The sequence below is a fragment of the Ornithorhynchus anatinus genome, chromosome 20, assembly GCF_004115215.2.
Source record: "Ornithorhynchus anatinus isolate Pmale09 chromosome 20, mOrnAna1.pri.v4, whole genome shotgun sequence".
NCBI lineage: Eukaryota > Metazoa > Chordata > Mammalia > Monotremata > Ornithorhynchidae > Ornithorhynchus > Ornithorhynchus anatinus.
Window position 1 is genome coordinate 7,431,366 of NC_041747.1, and position 22,547 is coordinate 7,453,912.

The window sequence follows — 22,547 nt, forward strand, 5'->3', positions numbered from 1 at the left end:
CCCTTAAATTTGAAATCATGCATGCTGGTGTACTATTAATTTGGTTATTACTTGAGCATGGAAACAAGCAATCTTCTAGCTGGTGCTGGTTGACAGAGTACCATTCCTGAAAACAACCAGGGGGCAAAGGGTTATTTCTACTTAAACAGCCAGGTTTCTCTTCATGGCTTCCCTGGAGTCCCCCGATATTGGGCTTGTCATAGACCATCCCAAATAGGTGGTTTCCTAGTACTAAGGGGTCTCCCTCCCTTTCTGCTTTGGCTTCCACGACTCCAGAGAGGACAAAAGGGTACATAAAACATTGGGGAAGTCCTTGAGGCCATCATAAAAGATTAGAACTTCAGGTCTAAGAGGGCAAGGATCTTGTATTTTGGGATAACAGTAGGACAAGAAGAGTACAGTGTTCCTCCAGGTGCTTAGTGACTATCTGATGAAGACATCCCTGATGGTGACAGGGATAGAAAACACACCCAGGTTGGCAGTTAATCATTACACCCTTCTGTTCACAGACTAAGATGAGTTCCTAGGAAGCCAGAATTCAGATTACTAACCACAATCCAAGTGAAACAAATCTAAAAAGGAGTCATGGGAAAAAGGGAAGGAAATGGGGGAGGAGATGGGAGGGAAGGGGTGAAGAGGAAGAAATGAACAAACTGCCCAGCTAAATATAAAGATTCACAGTTTCCTAGGATAGTCTGGTCAATGGTCATTTCTCCCTCATCACCCCTAACTTTGCTACTCAATAGGCTGGTTGAAACTAATCCATCCACCTCTGTTTGTGAGAAGCAGCATGGCCTAGTGGAAAGAGCTCGGGTCTGAGAGTCAGGAAACCTATGTTCTAATCACAGCTCCACCACTTGCCTGCCGTGTGACCTTGGGTAAGTCACTTTGCTGTGCCTCAGTTTCCTTACTTGTAAAATGGGGATTAAATTACCTGCTCTCTCTCCCTCAGACTGAGAGCACTGTGTGGGACAGGGACTGAGTCTGATCTGATTGTGCTGAATTTACCCGAATGCTTAGGACAGTGCTTCACTAATAATGAACGACTGGTATTTGTTAAGGGTAGGGAGAAAGAGTGAAGATACTGAAGTTAATGACTCGGTGAGTTCAGTGGAACCCCTTGATCAACTGTGGGGGTGTCAGAAGAGGTCCCCCTGGTCATCAAAGAGGATCAGACAAGGGTACCCCTCTCTCCCCTGCCATGAAACCGATACAACTAGTATCCCCATCCCCACAAAAAATGAGTTGGTCCAGTTTCTATTGCCCTGTTTCTTCTGAGAAGGGGGAAATCTGAACTTCAAGAGGTACACCTCAAAACTAACAGGAGCTACCATTTGAATCTGGCTCCACTCAGTTTTTCCCTTAATTTGTGTTTTCACTATAGGGCTTGGATAAAATGCTAGGGGGGAAATTAGGGAACATTCCCACACATAACTCAACTGAGATGTGGGAGGAAGAAAAGGTCGTGTGTGCTTATGGGAGTTTGCCTCAATGTAGGGTTTGTTAAGAATGTAACCCCTGGGCCAGGGCTGACCTGACTATTTATGTTATTTGTTAAGCACCGACTTTGTGCCGAGCAGTCTAAGCACTGGGGTAGATACAAGATAATTAGGCTGGATACAGTCCCTCTTCCACTTGGGCTCTGGGTCTAAGTAGGAGGGAACCCCATTTTACAGAAGAGGAAACTGAGGCTCAGAAAAGTGACTTACCCCGGGTCACACAGCAGGCAAGTGACAGATCCAGGATTAGAACTAGGTTCTCTGCTCTTTCCAAAAGGCCATGCTGCTTTTCATTTGTCGTCAGATGCTCTGAAGAACTAGGACAAAATATCAGCTGGCAAAAACTTCCTTAGAAGAAAGGGGCTTTTCCTTTATGGTGAAAGACAGGCCCTTCCCTTCTACCACAGGGTGTTCTTCCGTTTGTCTCTTCTGGTTTTCCTAGTTAAGCAACTATGTGAATTTCCTAAAACAAAAATAGCTGTATCTCTTACCTACAATTCTGCATTTGTAGGCATTTTGTGGCTTTCCTGTTCATTCCCTTGTAACAAATAAGATTACTTGGTTACAAAAGGTCAAAAGCCCTATTACTTTGGGGCTCGTAACTGCAAGATTTTTGTGAATTTCTAAAAATATTTTATTTTCAACTTGACTTCCTGTAAGAACACTAGCAGACTTTGGCTAATGACCAAGAAGCAATGGGAATCCTGTTCTGTAGCCGTCCCCTCGATCTCTTTCCCCACTTCCTAGCATGAGTCAAAGGTCTTCAAACTCTAAGTTTACACTGGGTTAGTGGATTAAGATGTTACAGACACACAGCTGCATTAAATACCGATTCTCTTGACAGTTTTTTTTTTTTTTAAAGAATGCTGCTTGTTATATATAAATGAAAGTTTTAACACGTTTCTAACAAAAATGCAAATAAATGGATGGAAAGTGTGATTCTACTGAGAACTAAAAAGGAGTTAATCTTAGGTTTCAATTTCCATGTGTCCAGGGTGCTGACTTTAGGATTTTTCTTTTTTCCAACATACTGCAGGTGACTTGCACCTGCTCTCTCTGGCTTATATGTCAAGTTAAAACTATCCTCATTATTGCCACTGGAACTGACACAAAGTAATTACAGCAGAATTTTGTGGTTTGTGCCAGAAAGAAACTGAAGAATATTATGAAGCAGAAGGAAGAGGGAGCTCTCCTGTGGATCCAAGCCATCTTGACATGAGAGAAACTGGTCTTCCTTATTTCACATGAGAGGGTGAGGTTCAGGTAACTCCAATGCACTGGCCATGAAACATAAACGGGCACCATCCTGGACTAGCGAAACTTTAGAAACCTAACACAAAGTTTCCCGTGCAGGAATGAGCATAAAAGAAAATCAATCCCTGTAGATCATCTTATACACTGTACTGAAAACCTCAATTTATGAAAGACACAAAAATTCCAGCTTATCTTAACTCCACTCATCACTCCCAAGGGAAATTTCATTAAAAACCAAAGAAATGCGTATTTTTCCTTTTAGCAGAAAACTTTCAGAATCCATTTTTTCCATCCTGGGGATTAGAAATAACCTTCAGAGAAGGCCTGTCATTTTGCACAGATCTCAACAACCATCATGAAAAATTAAATTTCCAATTTTCTCATTTACTCAGGCGGGAACGATTTCCTTAAATCAACCACCAGCGGTTTGCTGAGTGTCGACTCGGGGGAGCCCAGGAGGGAACAAAGAGAAACAGCATCACCATGGGGCCTTAGCCACCACTTCCCCTCTTCCTCGCCACCCCAGGGTGCCTGCTCTGTCCGCATTTTCCTGCTAAAAGACTAGTAAAGCTCGCAATTTCAGCGCTTTGATATGAACTGACATGAAGACCCAGTCATAGCATATGGGCTCTAGGCCTCCAAATTCAGAAAAATCTTCCTAGAAGCTTTGGTTTTCACCGGCACTAGTGTGAAATACCCAGCTGAATGCTTTGGGCGCCTTGGTGGCCACCGGTTTCTTCAGGTTGCTGTGGTTATGACACATGAAGCTCTGAGTCGCCCAACCACATTCCAGCGGGGAGGGAAATACTCACCACCCCATCTCCTGTCTCAGCTTGCTGTCAGATCAGCCGGTTGGGATGCAACCTCTGGCAGTTCTCAAAAGAGGCTCTGGGCCTGGCAGCAGTGGGGTTTTAAGAGAGGATGCTCAACTGCGTCTCAACCGTAAAGACTATTCCTCTGAAGTGGAGCTCGATGGGCCTGGATACTTAACACAAAGTACTTCTTTCTCAGGGCACTTACAAAGAAAGGTCTTTCCAGTGATCAGAGGTAAGTAACTGTTGGAAAGGAGGGGGACCTGGTCCTCCGGTGAAGGTGGTCAGGCAGAGGTGCCCCACACCCATTCTCAAGGCAGGTTTGGTTCCAGGGCTCTAGTACTGTATGTATGACTGAGGCAAAGCAGCATGGCCTAGTGGAAAGAGCCCAAGCCTGGGAGTCAAAGGATTTAGGTTTTCATCTCGGCTTCACCAACTGTCTGCTGCGGAACCTTTCATTCAGTCATTCATTCAACTGAATTTGAGTGCTTACTCTGTGCAAAATACTGTACTATTTGCTTGGGAATAGACACATCCCCTGCCCACAATGAGTTCACAGTTTAGAGAGGGAGACAGACATTAATATGACCTTAAGCAAATCACTTAACTTCTCTGGGCCCTTCAGTTCCCTCAACTGCAAAATGGGGATTAAATCTACCTCCTTCCCTTTTATGCAGTGAGCCCCATGTGGGACTGGGATTGATTACATTGCATGTGTCCCAACACCTAACATAAAGCTTAGTCCACAGTAGGCACTTAACAAATATCATGATTATTGCTATTATTATTATTATTGTTCAAACTCGCCAAAAGGTGCTCTCTACCCCACCACTTGCCCCTGCTGTTTTTATGTGAGTACCATACCTGAGCACTAAAGCTGTGAGGTAGGGTGCACAAAATGATAATAATAATCATATAGTATTTGTTAAGCACTTACTATGAGCTGAGCACTGTTCTAAGTTCTAGGGAAGATACAAGGTAATCAGGTTGTCCCACGGGGGGCTCTCAGTCTTCATTCCCATTTTACAGATGAGGTAGCTAAGACACAGAGAAGTTAAGTGACTTGCCCGAAGTCACACAGCTGACAAGTGGCAGAGCCAGGGTTAGAACCCATGACCTCTGGCTCCCAAGCCCAGGCTCTTTCCACTAAGCCACGTTGACTCTCATATCTAAAAGGCATGTCCTTAGTTTAGGAGACTGGAAATTGCATCTGTTAAGACTTCGGCAGTTACCAAGGCAATTGCCTGCTGGATCCCCATCGGCACTGTTCTGAAGTTGCTTGGATGAAAATGGGGTTCTCTTTTAGAAAAGGGCTTTGTGCACCCCTCATTGCACTTCAAGACCCAGCAAGAGCACGGCTGGCAAGGATGAGAGAGAATGGAACTACACAAACCATTAACACCGAAATCTCCCCCCCCTCCCCCCAGTGGATTCTTGGTCCTGAAGTCTATGGCTGAGGCTTGTCTGTGGTTCTCAATGGGAGACTCCAGGGCAGGTTGGCCCAGCTGCACTCCGTGTCGACAAACAATCCAGGGGCCCTCGCCCAAGAGATAGAGCAAGGACAGGGAAAAGTTCAGTTGAAGGAAATAAAACTAGCGACACCCAAGGCCTCAAACCACAGCTTCTCTATAAATTCAGCTAAAGGGGCTTTATTTTTCAGCATGACAGTAAATCTGAAATGCCAGTAATAACACTATCTTATTCTCAATAAGATTTTACCCAAATTGTTCTGCAAATGGTTGCAAACTGTGAAGATCGAAGAAAAGGCTAACTCAAGCTGACTGGGGGCTGGCAAAAGGGGTATCAAAAGTAAACAGAAACCTGACATTTTCTCTGAGCAGATGAATCAACTTTTTTCAAAATGGAGTCCAATCTTTAAAAGAGTATCTGAAGAACTTAAGGGAAAACTGGAGGAAAAACGTGCATTGTGCTTAATGTAGCTGCATGGCAAAGAGAAATATAAAGGATAATGATTATAGAATAGCACTTGATACATAGTAAGCACTTAAATACCATCATCATCATTATTTGAAAACCCCACAGTGGGTTTTTCCAGGTCTTATTTTTAGCCCAGAAATTGAACAAGTCATCTTACATATGGACTGAGACCCAGAGGCTCCAAAGGCAACATTTCCCATCTGCCCCAGCCTCTAAAATGCCACCCGCCCTGCCTTCCAGGAAAATAGTCCTTTCTCAACTTCAATAAGCTCCTCTGAGTCAATGCTCTTGGTGAAATTGTTCAGTCGGCACAATCCGAAGCACATCCTGTAATCAGAATGTACCTCAAATTCACAATAGCAGGTGAAATATATGATGACAGAAGTTTCAGGTATGCTTTTGAGATTGGAATATGTGTACGAGAGGGAGGATGTGCTAATTTGCAGGAAAGGAAGGCACAGAGAAAGGTAGGAAGTGAGAAAGCATGTCATGTGAAGGTGTAAATGTCAGCGGGGACATGAGTGACTTGCTGGGTAAAATTTATTTTCCATTTTGAAGCATTAAGCTTTGCAGGGAGGGAAGCTTCTTAAAACCCAGCCCACTTGTCTGCGGAGCTAACATGGCTGTTAAAATATTTCTCATATCAACATGTTCTTAACAGGATATATTCACCCAGAAATCTCAACACTTTCTATATAAACCCAAAAAGAATGCTTCCTCTTATCTAATTGGGAAGAAGTAGTTTTACGCACATGGTTTTTTGAAGATGACAACACTAAGGAAGCAGGATGCTGAGAGGACAGAAAAATTTGGGCCACCAGAAAAGAAACACACTGTCCCTCTTCAGTACACTGCTTCTGTCATTTTCCCTAATGCCTGGAGTTTGTCAACCAAGTACCACAAGAGGAAAGGAGTCAGCTCACAACAGAACACCATGTACCCATTTTACACTCTACCCTTCGCACTGCTGAAATGACTTCTTCCTCTTTCTTATTTTTACACAAAGAGAATTACACAACTGTGAATATTATGGCAGGGGGTGAAAAGCATCCCTGGAATTTTGCTAGTGACAAAGTACTTTTAGGATATTGATAACCCTATGAGTTCTCCTTCAACTCAACTTTACAGATAACTCTAGATTTTTCACTAGTTTCTTGCTCGTGCTAGGATCATTCATTGCCATTTCATACACATCCTTTGCAATATGTAATCAGCACTGCTTCTCCCACTTTAATCGCATGCCCATTAAAAAGCCATCTCCTTTATCTCCTTGCTCTGGAAGCATACATTTTTAAATGACAGAGCTGACACCACAAACATGTGCAGAGACCAACACATCTGTCCTAGCAAATACTTTAAGTCCAAGAAGATAGGCTGTAACGTTCATGGGTTTGGGGATGATGAAATAGAACTGCTTGCTAGACTTGAGGAATGGCCGAGAAGCCATCATTTTTTCCCACTTAGTTGTAAAAAAAAAAAAAGTGGGAATTTAGGGAAGCTTTGAAGGAGAAGCAAGGAGAGTCTATGAGGGCCAACATGGGAGTAATGGGGAGGAGCCTCTGGAGAAAGGACATTGAGGAAATATAGGCTCATAAGGAAGAGAAAGCAAGTAAGAGATTGAGTATTTTAAAGAGTTATGCAAAGTGGTGTCATCACTTCCCCTTGGAATAACTATATTATTACGAGTAATAATAATAATAATAATCCCAGACACAGGACCTTCCCGACAGCCTCCTAGAGAAAGTAGCAGACTCACTGAGCACAATGGAAACTGCCCACTTATAGAAGGCAGAATGTTATGAATCAGCTTTAAATAAGAGCCAGGAAAGGACAGGTGCCTCTTGCCTCTCATGTGGCAGTCTGCTTATTTCCCTATGCCGATGCTTTGATCTCTTTATAGCTGACTGAGCCGATTGACTGTTAATAGGTACACCTGAACTATCACGTTGGAAAAATAGGATCTATATCAAAGTCAAGCATTGAATTAATAAGTAGAAACCAATTGGACATTAACTAAACAGAAATGATCGCCTGATGGCAGGCTCTGGGAATTGTAGGATATTTGTGACTGATGAATAAGATTTCAGCTGGGCTTTGAGTTTGAATTGACAGAGTTTTCAGTTTCTATGAAATGTTGCCCTTTATTTTTAAGGATCTAATAGTAATAATACCTTACTCAAATAGTGCTCTTGTTTTTCCAAAGCACTTTCATATCAATGATCTCATCTAGTTCTGACAGATAGTAAGTGGCAAGCAAATTCTCCATTTTAGAGCTGAGGAAACTGGAGCCCAGAGAAATTAAATGTTGCTCAAGATCACACAGTAGGCAAGCCATAGAACTGGACATAGAACCCAAGTATCCTGACTCTCAGACGTCTGCACTTTCCATTAGACAACAATGCCTCTCACTGATGACTCAGCTGGTGAAATTTATCCCAGGGTCCAGGTATGGCCAAAAAGGCTAATGCTGATTGCCAGCCCTTAAACACAGCACTCCCACAAAGACTGCTTAAATTCTTGAGAATTTAAAAAAGACTCCTTTTGTGACTTAAAATGAAAATTCACTCAGATGTCTCCAATTTTCCTCTATTCACCTTGTAGCTCCACTACCATCCTATTCACAATAATAATACTGGTATTTGTTAAGTACTCACTGTGTGCCAAGCACTGTAAATACCAACATTATTAATATTATTACTAAGCGCTGGGGTGGATACAAGCAAATCAGGTTGGACACAATCCCTGTCCCAGATAAGTCTCACGGACCCAATCTCCATTTTCCAGATGAGGTAACTGAAGGTCACAGAAGTGAAGTGACTTGCCCAAGGTATCACGGCAAACAAGTGCCAGGGTCGGCATTAGAACCCATGACCTTCTGACTTCTAGGCCCGTGCTTTATCTATTACGCCAAGCTGCTTTCAGCCCTTTCAATAGTAAGAGAATATTTTAACTGTATGAGCAGCCTGACATTTGCTTGAATAAAAATCAAAGTTCCATACTTTACACCCATAATAAAAGCAAGACAGTCACTAAACTGAGGCAAAGCCTCAATTGATTAGGCAACTAACACATTGGTCACCTTGATATTTGTAAGGGGGGAGAAAATAATCTAGTGATGTTGAACCAATCCTACTGCAATTTGGAAAATGGAACTTTAACCAAACTTCATTCTTAAAGCTAAGAATAGAATCAGGTGAACACCTGGCTGATCAAATTAAATCCACCATATCAGGGACTATGTTTTAGGGACTGCTTCCTTTTAAATAATTTGGAGTCAGCTAGCTGAAACCCACCTGTTTTTTTTTTCTGCTGTTTGTCAGCCTTCCTGGCTCTCATGCTTCCCCTTCTGCCTTCCCTGTCATTCTGAGCTTAATCTATCAGCTCTGTTTGCCTTGCTCTGAGCTCTGGCTCAGGTCAGACTTGATCAGTTCATCTTCTGGCCCCGTCTCTGCTAATGGCTGAGGGTTTCCTACTACTCATAGATCGATGATAATGCAATCCACTTGCTTTGCCACTTTTTGGCATTCGGTCAAAGGAGGCCTAAGCCATAAAAAGACCAGAGGCAGAGCTACTTTCGCCACTTGGAAACACACTAAAAGGATGCAGTCATGAAGTGGCTTCATTTCATGAACCAATATCCATATTTCAAGCATCATCATTAAGGTATGCAATTGATCTGTTAATAGCAGAGGTTAATGGTTAGAGCTCTGTTGGTTTTGATTCACATGAACACATATATTCCTTCATCCTTATGACTTCTAGCAGTAACACTGGATTTTGCAAGTTGGAATCACAAAAGTACGCTTCTGGGACTGGGGAGCTCAGATACCCAGAATCATGCAGTTACAACTAGGCCTCTTCCCAAGACTGAGTGGATAGGGATGGTGATACCTAAGAAAAGAATCAGCAGAGAGGGGAGAGTTGAAGACAACGAGCCTCATGAATATATTTATGTTGTTACGGGCTGAGGTTGCAGTCTAGGTAGACAATATCATGTGGAGGTGAAGCGGTACGGAACTCTATAAAGCACCCCTGCACAATAGAACATCTTAGATTATCTCACACTTGTCTCTTTGTAAAACTAAATATAAATCTAGACTATCACTTACCGAGCACTCTAGAAAATGTCTCTGACCTCACCCTGGACCATGACAGTATGCCAGACTGTGCACAAATTTTTAAAGATAACTACGTTTCTAGAACACTCTTGTCTGTTCATGCTGACAGTTTGCAGGGGGTGAACACAGATTCAATTCTTTCGTAAGGTTGTGTAGTATGCGGATTTAATCCCATTCTGATAGGCATGGTAGGCAGAGAAGCAGCGTGGCACAGTGGGAAGAGCACGGGCTTGGGAGTCAGAGGTCATGGGTTTGAATCCCAGCTCTGCCACTTGTCAGCTGTGTGACTGTGGGCAAGTCACTTAACTTCTCTGTGCTTCAGTTACCTCTGCAAAAGGTTACCTCATCTGTGAGCCTCATGTGGGACAACCTGATTACCCTGTATCTCCCCCAGCGCTTAGAACAGTGCTCTGCACATAGTAAGCGCTTAACAAATACCAACATTATTATTATAGGCAAATGTGGAAAGAAAGTTTCAGAGAAGTAGTTTATCACAGCATAGGAAAAAATATCACATTTACACACCTTGCAGCTAGGAGAAAAAGTTACTAAATGCCCAACATATCAGAACCTTTTTAAAAATCTGATTCATCTCTATCAATCCTGCTCATGTAGTCCCAATAATCAAGCAATAGCATTTGAATGCCTAACCTGTTCAGAGCACTGTACTAAACATTTGAAACAGTCCCAGAGGAATTAGTAGACACGACCACTGCCCTCAAGGATCTCATAATCTAGCAGAGACAATCAAATAAATTGCACGTAGGGGAAAGCAACAGAGTTTAAAGATCTAAATATACCGGGTTACTCAAGCATCTCAGCATTTATATGTCTGATTATGATTCAATTGCTTATTTTTGCTTTTATCATATCTCCTGATCTACTTGTTGTGGGCTTACTTATTTACAGTCTGTCTTGTGTTTTCCCATTAAAGTGTACTCTGTCAAAATTTTTACAACCTACTCTGCCCTCCAATTTTTCAAGGGCAATAAGTACTGAGGAGATTAGAAACACTCTCTGATTGACTACCACAGTCTTGAACTCTCACCATCTGAAAACCTGATGTGTTAACCACTGAAAACAGGGCACGTGAATGATACAGCCAGAAAGAGGGACATAGTATTTGAATTCTGGTAGCGTTGTTTCGGCTACTGCAGGACAGAAAGTCTAAAGTATACCCCACTGGATGAGTTACATAAGATACAAACAGAAAAGCTCCACTTCTGTTCACAACGAAGCATCTGATGAAAAGCTGCCATACGGGCGTGTATTTTCATAATATTTGCCTGTTTCACCACTTCCAGCAGAGGAGCTTTAAGGAGACGCAGCATTTGTCCTGGCGAAATCTATTCCTTTCACTAGCGCACGTTCTAATCTGCAGCTACACTTGAGAGAGGAAGAATATTCATCGAGGAAGGCCGTTTTAACAGATTTGAGGGTTTTGATTTTTGGAAAGGGGGGGGGAAGGTCCGCATCGATTGTTTTGGGATATTTGCATTTCCATCTTCGGGTAGAACAAGTTGTAATAGCGACAGTTTCTAACCACCACTTGGGTAGGAGGTTCGGTGGTCCTCAGGACACCTGCTGGAAAGGGGGTGCAACCAGCCCGGGCTGCTGGGCAAGTGAGACCCACCCACCCAATCCCTCCTAATTTTTATCCCTCTCCAAGGCAGGCCCCCTGGCCTAAATCCTCCATCACTGATATTCACTGAGAGTTCATTCATTTAATCGTATTTACTAAGTGCTTACTCTGTGCAGGGCACTGTACTAAGCACTTGCTATATGCAGAGCACTGTACTAAACGCTTAGGAGGGTAGAAAAGACAGCCATGATCCCAGTCTACTTCGGAGCGCTGCACTAAGCGCTTAGGAGAGCACAACAGACTAAGGGGACACGATTCTTGTCCCCAAGGATTTGGCAATCTACTGTGTTCACAGCGCTGTACTGAGCGCTTGGGAGAGCACAAGAGATTAAGGAGGCACGATCCCAGTCCCCGAGGTTTTTACAATCTACAGTGTTCGAAGCGCTGTACTAAGCGCTCGGGAGAGTACAAGGGATTAAGGAGGCACGGTTCTAGTCCCCAAGGAGTTTGCAATCTACTGTGTTCGAAGCGCTGTACTAAGCGTTAGGGAGACAAGAAGAGATTAAGGGAGCACGATCCCAATCCCCGAGGATTTTACAGTCTACAGTGTTCGGAGCGCTGTACTAAGCGCTTGGGAGAGTACAAGGGATGAAGGAGGCACGGTTCTAGTCCCCAAGGAGTTTGCAATCTGCTGGGTTCGAGGCGCTGTACTAAGCGCTTGGGCGAGCACACTATGGAGACAGGATCCCAGTTCCCGGGGATTTTACAAGCTACAGTGTTCGAGCGCTGTACTAAGCGCTTGGGAGAGCACAGTAGACTGGGGAGACGCGAATCTCGTCCCCAAGGAGTCTGCAATCTACTGTGTCCGGAGCGCGGTACTAAGCGCTTGGGAGACCAAAGTTGACTAAGGAGACGGGATTCTCCTCCCCAAAGAGTTTGCAATCTACTGTGCTCGGAACGCTGGACTAAGCGCTTGGGCGAGCCCACTAAGCCTGAGGAGTCACGATCCCAGTCCCCGGGAATTTTACAATCTGCAGCATTAAGCAACGGGGAGAGGCGATTCCCGTCCCCCAGGGGTTTGCCGTCTGTGTCGGGAGCGCTGTACTAAGCGGCGCAGGGTGGGGAGACACCCCCGGGGCACCGGGGCGAAAGGGGGGCAGCCAGGGAAGGCCAGAGCTGGGGAGAAGGGGCGGAGGGCTCTGGCGGCCGGAGCCAAAGCGGCCCCCGGGGCAGTGGTGCCAACCGGCCCGATGCGGAGGGAGACGATGCGGCCCCTACCTGTCCTCGGAGACGCTGATGACGCCCTCCTCCTTGGGCACGATGACGGCCATGTTCACCACCTCCTGGGAGCCCTCCACCCGCTGCAGCAGGATGGGCTTGCGAGTCAGCGGCTTGGGCCGGTCCTCGGCCGCCATGGGGGGGGGGGTCCGGGGGGCCCGGAGGGGCTCGGGGGTCCGGGCCCGGGCCCGGGCGAGCGGCGGCGGCGGCTCCCGCGCCCGGCGGCTCCGCGAGGAATGGGCGGGGCCCCCCCCCCCGAGCGCGGCCCCGACGGCGCGCGCCCGCCGCCGCCGCCGCACGAGACGGGGCGGGGCCCACGGGACCCGGCGGGGGAGCGGGGGGGGAGGGGCCGCCCAACACCGCGGGTGACGTCACTTCCGGGATTCCAGAAACCTGGCACCCCCGCCTGCGCATGCGCACCCTGAAGCGCAGCGATTTCCCCCTCCACCCCCCCGCCCTTTGTAGCGACCTTGATTGGAGCCGCACCCACTACGCATGCGCCCCAAAATGACCCCCCCCCCCCCCCCCTTAAATAATAATGAATAGTGATGGCAGTGGTGAAGCGCTCAGGGGCGGGGACAAGGTCATCAGGTTGTCCCACGGCCGGGGGGGGCGGGGGGGGGGCTCGCCGCCTTCGCCCCCCCCCTTTCCAGAGGCGGTAACTGAGGCCCAGGGAAGTAATAATGTTGCTATGTGTTAAGCGCTTACGATGTGCCAAGCAGTGTCCTAAGCGCTGGGGGAGATACAAGGTCCCCTTTCCCCCCGCTCCTCCCCCTCAGCACTGTGCTCATCAGTATATACTTTTATTACTCTAATTACCCCGTTTATTTGGTAAATGAGGTGTACATCCCCTTGATTCTATTTATTGCGATTAAGTTGTCTCGTTTTTGTCCGTCTGTCTCCCCCCATTAGACTGTAAGCCCGTCGATGGGCAGGGATTGTCTCTATCTGTTGCCGAATTGTCCATTCCAAGCGCTTAGTACAGTGCTCTGCACATAGTAAGCGCTCAATAAATACTACTGAATGAATACAAGGTCATCAGGTTGTCCCACGTAGGGCTCACGGTCTTCATCCCCATTTTACGGATGAGGGACTGGAGTCAATGATCCCGCTGTAAAATTGGTTTAAGTGAGTACTCTGAACTGAGGGCCGGGAGAGACACAACTGTATCAGACACCACCATCTCTGTCTCACAGTCCAAGGGGAGGCTGAGGTATCCAAACCCCATTTAACAGAGAAGTTAAGTGACTTACCCAAGGTCAAAAGACAGGCAAGGGGCAGAGCCTGCATAGGAACCCAAGCCTAAATTGCTCCCTCCCTAACAGTGGGCAGCAGCCAGCTGGTTGCCCAGGTCCACACTCTAACCCCACCTACTGCCTCCTAATGTGCCTCTCTGAGCAGAAGAAAACAAAGGTGAGGGAAATTGTGAGTAGGAGAGGGAGATGCAGAGCTAAGATGGTGTCACAGATGAGTCAGGCTATTTACTGTCATCGGGGAGTGTTTTATGAGGAATTCCCCAGCTGGGGGATTGGCTGACAGCTTCCAAAAAACAGACTTTTGTTTCTTAGTGCAAGTATCTCCTCATGGAGTTTGCCAACCCCTGGTCATGCTCACTTATCAATCAATAATGTTTACTTAGCCCTTACTCTGTGCAGATCGCTGACCTAATCACTTGGAAGAATACAATAGACTTCCTAGGCATGATCCCCACCCTCAAGGAGCATTTCTTTCTTTTTACTGGAATCCCCTCATGTAAGCTCTTTGGGGCAGGAAATGTGTCTGTTATATTGTACTCTCCCAAGCACTCTGCATGCAGTAAGTTGACTAAGTTATTTTTGGAGTTCAGCAACACCCCAGAAACTCCATCTGGGGCTAAACTCCAGTCCTCTAGACTGTGTGAGCTCCTTGTAGGCAGGGAATGTGTCCACTAACTCTGTTATACTGTCTTCTTCCAAGCCTTTAGCACAGTGCTCTGCACACAGTAAGTGCTCAGTAAACAGGATCAATTGATCAATTGATTGAGCTCCTCACAGAGTTATTTGAGTGTGTCCCCAGTTCTGTTCGGGTTTACGCTTCCAAGCAGGTAGTACAGTGCTTTACACTAAAAAGGCACTCATGAAGTTGCATTGATTGAAATAATACCCTTTGACTCTACCAACCCGCTCTCCCTGATCACAGTAAATCAATCAATAATATACAATTGGGTGACTGGAAAACAGGATTTGGGGTTTATTGCAAGGAAGTTAGCACAGAAATGTAAACGAGTACTGACTCGACAGCCCTATGAAGTTTTGAAGACTTTCCCCTTAAAGATAAAACAGCTACAGCCATGACAACAGCAGCATCGATCAAATGTATTTATCTACCACTGTGTACAGTGCCCTGTATTAAGTGCCTAGGAGCATACAAAACAGAGTTTGCATCAGAATACCAGCAGCAAGCACGCTTGGCTCTCTCCTCAGTGGCTTCTTTTCAGCCACAACTTTCCCTCCTACTCTCTAGAGTAGACTTCTCCAGCTACCCACTTCCTTCCCTAAATTGGGGGAAGGGAGAGCTCTTAAAGGGACCACAATCATGCCCCGGGCTACAATAATATCCATTTATAACTTGAAAATGCAATGACTGGAATGTTCCTGCCTATTTTCTGGTGGGACTGAAATGAACTTGAAACAACTCTTGGTCTGACCGCATTACAATAGGAAGAGGTAGTTGGATTTTCAGCTGGAAGAGAAAAACAGATTGGGCCAAATACTTAAAACATCTTTTGGGTTATCCAAGCAAATGCCTGGCCACTCTGTTCCAATAAAATATAAACTCTCTCCCTCCCTGAATAAGAACTGGGGAATCGAGCCAGAAATTTCGAGTAACAGTTATTCAGACAAAGGTATCTACTGAGCACATACTGTGTGCAGAGCACTGAATTCAGCCCTCGGAGAGTACAATACAATAGAGTTGGTAAATGTGAACATGATCGGTGATATTTACCGAGCACTTACTTTGTGCAGAGCAAAGGTAATGTTGGTATTTGGTATTTGTTAAGTGCTTACTATGTGCAGAGCACTGTTCTAAGCGCTGGGGTAGATAGAGGGTAATCAGGTTGTCCCACATGAGGCTCACAGTTAATCCCCATTTTACAGATGAGGTAACTGAAGCACAGAGAAGTTAAGTGACTTGCCCAAAGTCACACAGCTGACAAGTGGCAGAGCTGGGATTAGAACCAATGACCCCCAAGCCCGGGCTCTTTCCACTGAGCCACGCTGCTTCTCCGGTACCATGTGCTCGGGAGAGTACAATATAACAGAGCCGGTAGAGACATTCCCTGCCCACACCAAACTTACAGTCCATTGTGTTTATGAGCAGGAACATGTCTGCTACTTCTGTTGTATTGTACTCTCCCAAGGGCTTAGTACAGTGCTCTGCACATAGTGCTCAATCAATACCAGTGATTGTGTGATAAACGCATGTTGTAAAACCATGGTAAATGTAAATAATTGTAAAATAAACTGTCATTATAGTATACATTAATTATATAATTATGATTGTGCAATAAATTATTTATTATTATTTCTACTAACAATTAAAACAGTGGTAGACCCTCTAAACTGTAAGCTTGTAATCGCGACTCACGTTGTCCAACCTCAGCACGTCTTTCTGATTCTTCCAACCCTAGCTTGTGGGATATCAAAGCCACACTTTAAATCATGCTATGTGAAGTAGCTTGAGGCTGCCCAGCCCACCACGAGCTTCCTTTTTTCAGGAACCTGCGCAAAAACTGACCTTCAGTTCCTCAGTTCAAGACGCAAACTCCTCTGCTCCTTGGAAGAGTGAGGCATCTGGAAGTCCCTCTCCCCTCTCAGGATGCTGTCACCAGCGTAAGAGAACATGGGAGTTAGTGGAAAGACCGCAGGACTGGAAGGCCAGAGGAGAACTGGCTTCTAATCCCAGATCGACCAGTTGCCTATGGCGTAAACTTGGGCAAATCCCTTAACTTCCCTGTCTCAGTTTCCTCCTCTGTAAAACAGTGATTAAATACCTGTTCTCCCCCCATCTTTAAACTGAGCCCCATGTGGGATTGTGTCTGATCTATCATTTTCTTTCTTTCATTCATTCATTCATTCATTCATTCAAATGTATTTATTGAATGCTTACTGTGTGCAGAACACTTGACTACTCATAAAAAACCAATAAATTGCATCTGCCCCAGTGCTCAGCACTTAGGAAGTGCTTAACAACTACCAGAATTATTATTATGTTCTTACTGCATGACTTACCTGGAAATCCACCACATGCCACTAACGGAAATACTCCCAATAGGAATAGCTTTACCTAATGTGAGGTGTTTTGAAAGAGGATGAACTGTGTGGCCAAAGAATGCTCTTTTTATCTTGGTTTCCCCAGAGAATTGTTTGCAAGCATAACCTCTTTTTAAGGTGAGCCTGACTTCAGCCATCAGAAAAATGCTGCTTAAGGAAGAACTGGGGAAAGGAAAAAGTGGCTCTGAGGTTTATTGGGTTACACATGTAGTTCTTGAGTTTCCAAACCTAGCTCTAAAGTCTGTACTCCAGAGATGACAGGGAATTACTGTAATAATAATAATAATAATAATAATGTTAGTATTTGTTAAGCGCTTACTATGTGCAGAGCACTGTTCTAAGCGCTGGGGTAAACACAGGGGAATCAGGTTGTCCCACGTGGGGCTCACAGTCTTAATCCCCATTTTACAGATGAGGGAACTGAGGCACAGAGAAGTTAAGTGACTTGCCCACAGTCACACAGCTGACAAGTGGCAGAGCTTGGATTCGAACTCATGAGCCCTGACTCCAAAGCCCGTGCTCTTTCCACTGCGCCACGCTGCTTCTCCTTGTTACTCATTACTGTGCAGGAAAGGGTATAGATTTCAAATGAAATCAGCTCAATTCTTCTCCTCCCACCAGGGAAGTTATGCTCCTGAGAAGGAAAGATGAGAAGAGCAACCTCTTTCCTCCTTGAATATGTCTCCCTGACTTTTGGCCAGAAAGTGATTCAAATGACAGCTGTGTGCCATGCGCATTTGAGGAGGATTACGTTTAACCAAGGACCTGGGGGAGGAGATTTGCTAACTTCTGGGGAATTCATGCAATTGTGCCCCCAGCAGCCACCATGAAGAGCTCGATAATAATACTAGTGATGGTATTTGTTAAGCGCTTACCTCATTTCAAGCACTCTTCTAAGCACTGGGATAGATACAAGCTTAATCAGGTTGGGCATACTCCCTGTCTCACATGTGGCTCACAATCTTAATCCCCATTTTACAGATGAGATGACTGAGGCATTTTTTATGCACATACACCATACTAAATTTTCAAAGTGTTTTCTTTCACATCCTGTTCAGCAAAAAGTCACCCTGAGTTTACAGATTTTCCACTGTCTAACTATATATCATTAGATAATGCTAAATTGAAGTGGGTTTTCATCACTTTATCAAGTCAAAATATATCAAGGAAGGAGACCAATAAGTGAATCGACAACTCCGTATTCAGTAGACACTTGATAAAGGTAGAGAACGCTGCCTTCAAAAGGGGGTTGGCAGTACTAGAACTGCTTCATCAGTATTCCCTCAGAAGAAACTGGTCAGCCTCCTCCCTGACCTCCCTGCCTCCTATCTCTCCCCACTCCAGCCCTTCCTGGATCATTTTTCTAAAAAACATTCAGTCCATGTCTCCCCACTCCTCAAGAACCTCCAGAGGTTGCCCATCCACTTCCACATCAAACAGAAACTCCCTATCACTGGCTTTAAAGCACTTGGTCCGCTCACCCCCCGTGCTATCTCACCACGCAGTTTTCCTACTACAGACCAGTCCACACAATTCACCCCTCTAATGCTAACCTACTCAATGTACTTTGTTCTCATCTGACTCCCCACTCACCCCTTCTGTACATCCTCCCTCTATCCTGGAACTTCCTCCCCCTTCATATACAACAGACCTCTAATCTCCCCACCTTCAAAACCTTATTTCAATTACATCTCCTCCAAGAGGCCTTCCCTGACTCATTTCCCCTACTCCCTCTCTCTTCTGCCTCACCTTTGCACCCGGATGTGTACCCTCTTAAACACTGATATTCACCCCACCCTTAGCCCCACGGCGCTGATGTACACAGCCATAAATTATTTTAAAGCCCATCTTCCCTCTAGTCTGCAAGTTCCCGATGGGCAGGGAACGTGTCCTGTTGCGTACACACCCGAGCACTTAGCACAATGCTCTGCACACAGTAAGCACTCAATTAATACCACTGATGGACTGATTCGTAAAAGCCGTAGTTATGGCAGCCCTCTCACAGGCAGGCCTGGAGAAATAGCGGATCTCCAAAAGGTGGACTGGGGTTAACACTTGGAACTACCCACCACTGATGTGCACGCTAGCCTCTCACTGGGGCTTCTGAGCCAGGGCTATGGGTGTTTTTAAGAGGGCTAACGAAGGCAGAGGTGGGCCCCTGCCTTACCTCCAAAAGAGAAGGTGTTAGAGAGAATCTGTAATGCTTGGAAATGCAAGTTATCCCAAGCTCATTCAGACTGCCTAGAAGGGCCTTCCCGCAAGGAGCAAGAGGCAGGAAGGGTCAGGAGAAAGGACTGACCTCTACTAGAAGGTCAGGGGGTCGGGAAGACTGATCCCCAGAGGACTGAGCGCTTAGTACAGTGCTGTGCACATAGTAAGCGCTCAATAAATACTATTGAATGAATGACTGGTTTGTGGCTTTAGACTAGCCCCACCTGGTGGACAATTTTGGTAACTGACCCAAACCTTCATAGCCAGTTGGAGGTTGAGGAAATAAGCTTTGATCCCTTTCCACCCGTGGAAGATTTTGCAAGTGTGACCCTCAGCTAGCAGTGCCCATTGGCAGTTCTACGGCCAATGAACCGGATGGAGGCCTGCTGCCCCAGAAGAGCTGATCACGGAGGGTAACTGGGATCAGGCCGTCGGCGGAGCCGTCAGCAGAAGTGGAGTGAGGGGCCGGGAGGGCCGATGAGGCAAAGGGCCGTGATTATCTTCTGCTTGGGAATGGGGTTGACTCCTGGGGATTCCAGAAGCAGCACCCCAAGTTGCCAGCTTGAACGAGGAAGCCCTCGGGCATTGGCCTCAGCTCCTCCTGGCAGTGCTAGGGCACAAAGGTTACCTGTACAACCTTCCAGGAATCTACATCGGTCCTGATGACAACTCCCTTTACGTTATAAAATTGATATTATTCTCCTTTTTATTAATGTCTGCCTCCCCCTCTGGACTTCAAGCTCACTTGTAGTCAGGGACCATGTCTACCAATTCTGTTGTATTGTACTCTCCCAAATGCTCTGTAAGTGCTCAATAAACAGTAAGTGCTCAATAAATACCATTGGTTGACTGATAGATTACCCCATTTTGCTACTAAATGACAGGATTTGGTTCAAAAATTGTGTCATACTTCTCAGGACATCTAGACGTCACTGGATTGAAGGCAGTGTTGCCTAGAGGAAAGAACCCAGGTCTGGAAGTCAGGAGACTCGAGTTCTAGTCTCAGCTCTACTACTGGCCTAATATGTGACCTTGGCCAAGTCACTTAACTTCTCTGGGCCTCAAAATGGGAATAAGATATCTGCACCCCTTACCTTGAACTGTGAGTCCATGGGGGACAGGGACTGTGTGTCTGATTTGATTATTCTGTATCTACCCCAGCACTTAGCACATAATAAGTGCTTAATAAAAGCCATAATTATTATCTGCCCACACTTTCCGCCCTTCCTTGCCTGCCCCTTCTTTCCATGCCTTTTTTACTGTCTGGATTTGGGTCCACAAAGGAAAAGGTCACAAACATTTGGCAAGGAGCAGTGGGCGCTCATGCTCATAAAAGATGGGCAGCATGAGCTCAGATATTTGAAAGTTTTCTGTGGCTACAAATGTTCGGAGCAGTTAAACAGCTTGCCAAAGGAATAATCTCTGCTGAAGCAGGAAATAACCACCGGTGGATCCAGTTACTGGCAGATTGTCTATTTATTTCCACTCCACTGTTCTAACCACCAGACCACACTGGTTGGGTAGATTAGTGAATGTGGAGATTTGCATGTACTAATCGAACAATTGACTGCTGACATTTTTTTGAACACTGGAATAGTAAATCCGAGTCAGCCTTGAAATGGATCTAAATACAGAGTCCTCGGGTTTCTCACACAATTGGTTCCTGCAAACTTCCTGTTAAAGTCAAGAGGTGTATGTCAGAGCTAGCTCTCGTATAGGAATAATGCTATAAAACGGGGTGTCGGTTCCTGAAATAAAATGGGATATCCTAATCTTACCCAGATTACCCAGAATTGGGTTCTCAGTCAATTGTAGGTGAGTCCTGTAGCTCCATTTGTATATTTATATTGAGTCAGAGAGATTTCATCCTGGCGTAGCCGATTTGAACCTCACACCGGAAGTAAAATGGACGTCAACCCTCCATGTTGACTCTGCTGACTGATTAGGTAATACCTCTCTTCCCTTGCCTCCCAACTTCTCCTGCTCCATGCCACTGACTTCTTTAACCCTTCTCCATCTCTCCTGCACCCTCCTGCCACGGCTTTTAAAATTGTTCCCCGTTTCCCCCAATTCCCTAGTGCCTCTCCCCACTTCCCCAGAGCTAGTGCTTTAGAAAGGAGGCAGGTGTGGTAAAGTGCAAACCCAGGTGCTGTAAAGCCGAAACAAGATGTACATTTAGAAATGGTGTGCCATTGGTCGAAATCCAAAACAGCTTAAGTAGAAGACTGCCTGGAGAGTAAACTGTGCGATTTTCAATTCCATGTGCAGTTGGAGTTTATTTTTATTTGCCTGTGGCTGATCACCAGGACTTCGGGGGTCCTCCGCAGGTGCTTATTTGCCAGTCCATCCCTCCCGATCCCCACAGGGAGGGCTGTCTTCATTGGAGAAGGGCTGTCCTAAATTCCCTTTCTAGCTGCTTCCTCCACCTTTTAATCCACAAACTGAACACAGCTTCTTTTTGGGACCACTGGATGGTAATGCATCCTCCTGGGACTGCTTATATTATTTTAGATCACTGTTTAGCTTTCAAACTGGGGAAAAGGCCCTCTGATCATAATTCACTTATTAATTGAGGCATTTAGACTCCCCCGCCAACCCAATATTTGTGACTGAATTCAGTATTTGCCGAATTGTACTTTCCAAACACTTAGTACAGTGCTTTGCACACAGTAAGTGCTCAATAAATGACTGAATGAATGAATGATCGGACTGTCTCGCTTGTTTCCCTGGAATGGGTATTGGTGGCTTCACTCTTCCCATCCCTTTTCCAGTCAAAACTGTGACTAATTCATGGATGGAAATAGCTGACAGCCCACCTGGGAATGTCGAACGGGAAGGCAAGGGGATAACCAGGGCAGGGGAGGCATCTTCTCAGTGCTTAGTACAGTATCTGGCATTCAGTAAGTGCATAACTGATTCCATTATTAGTATTATTACTCTCCTTTCATCTTTCCTCCTCAAATGTGGGGCCAAGGCAGAGAGAAACCCAGTGAAGCATTTGGGAGGACTAGATGGATGGGTGAATTACAGGTTTGTATTTTTTAATACCACCCCAGGTTGGGTGACAGTAATAATCGTGGGATTTGTTAAAGTGCTTAGTATGTGCCAAGCACTGTTCTGAGCACTGGGGTGGAGATAAGATAATCAGGACATAGTCCTTGTCCCGCATGGGGCTCTCAGTCTAAGTAGGAGGGAGTACAGGTATTGAAACCCTATTCTGTAAATGAGGAAATGGAAGCAGAGAGAAATTAAAGTGACTTGCCCAAAATCACACAGCAGGCAAGTGGCAGAGCCAGGATTAGAACCAGGCCCTCTGACTCCCAGGCCTGTACTCATCCCACTAGGCCACAATGCTTCGTAAGTGTGACACTTTGACAATAACAACAACAAATGTGACAATTGATAAGTGCTATGTGTCAAGCACTGTACTAAGCGCTAGGGTAGACACAAGATAATCAGGTCCTACATGGAGCTCACAGTCTAAAGCAGCAGCATGGCTTAGTGGAAAGAGCACAGGTTTGGGAGTCAGAGGTTGTGGGTTC

General features: G+C 45.5%; 1 protein-coding gene across 3 annotated transcripts in view; it reads right to left on the reverse strand.

The window, feature by feature from the left end:
* Window positions 1-22,547, reverse strand: part of WDFY2 (WD repeat and FYVE domain containing 2) — an 82,768-nt gene that overhangs the window by 53,461 nt on the left and 6,760 nt on the right. The window contains exon 3 of one of the 3 annotated variants that reach the window (XM_039914919.1): window positions 16,259-16,342. The exons of 1 other annotated variant lie outside the window; for it this stretch is intronic. Coding sequence is in view for 1 of the 2 variants with exons in the window: in XM_029048447.2 (XP_028904280.1) it covers window positions 12,482-12,618 (137 nt within the window). In the remaining variant the exon portion in view is untranslated. Of the gene's footprint in view, window positions 1-12,481; window positions 12,620-16,258; window positions 16,343-22,547 lie in introns of those variants that run through there. One more of the 3 variants, XM_029048447.2, reaches the window with a different exon arrangement.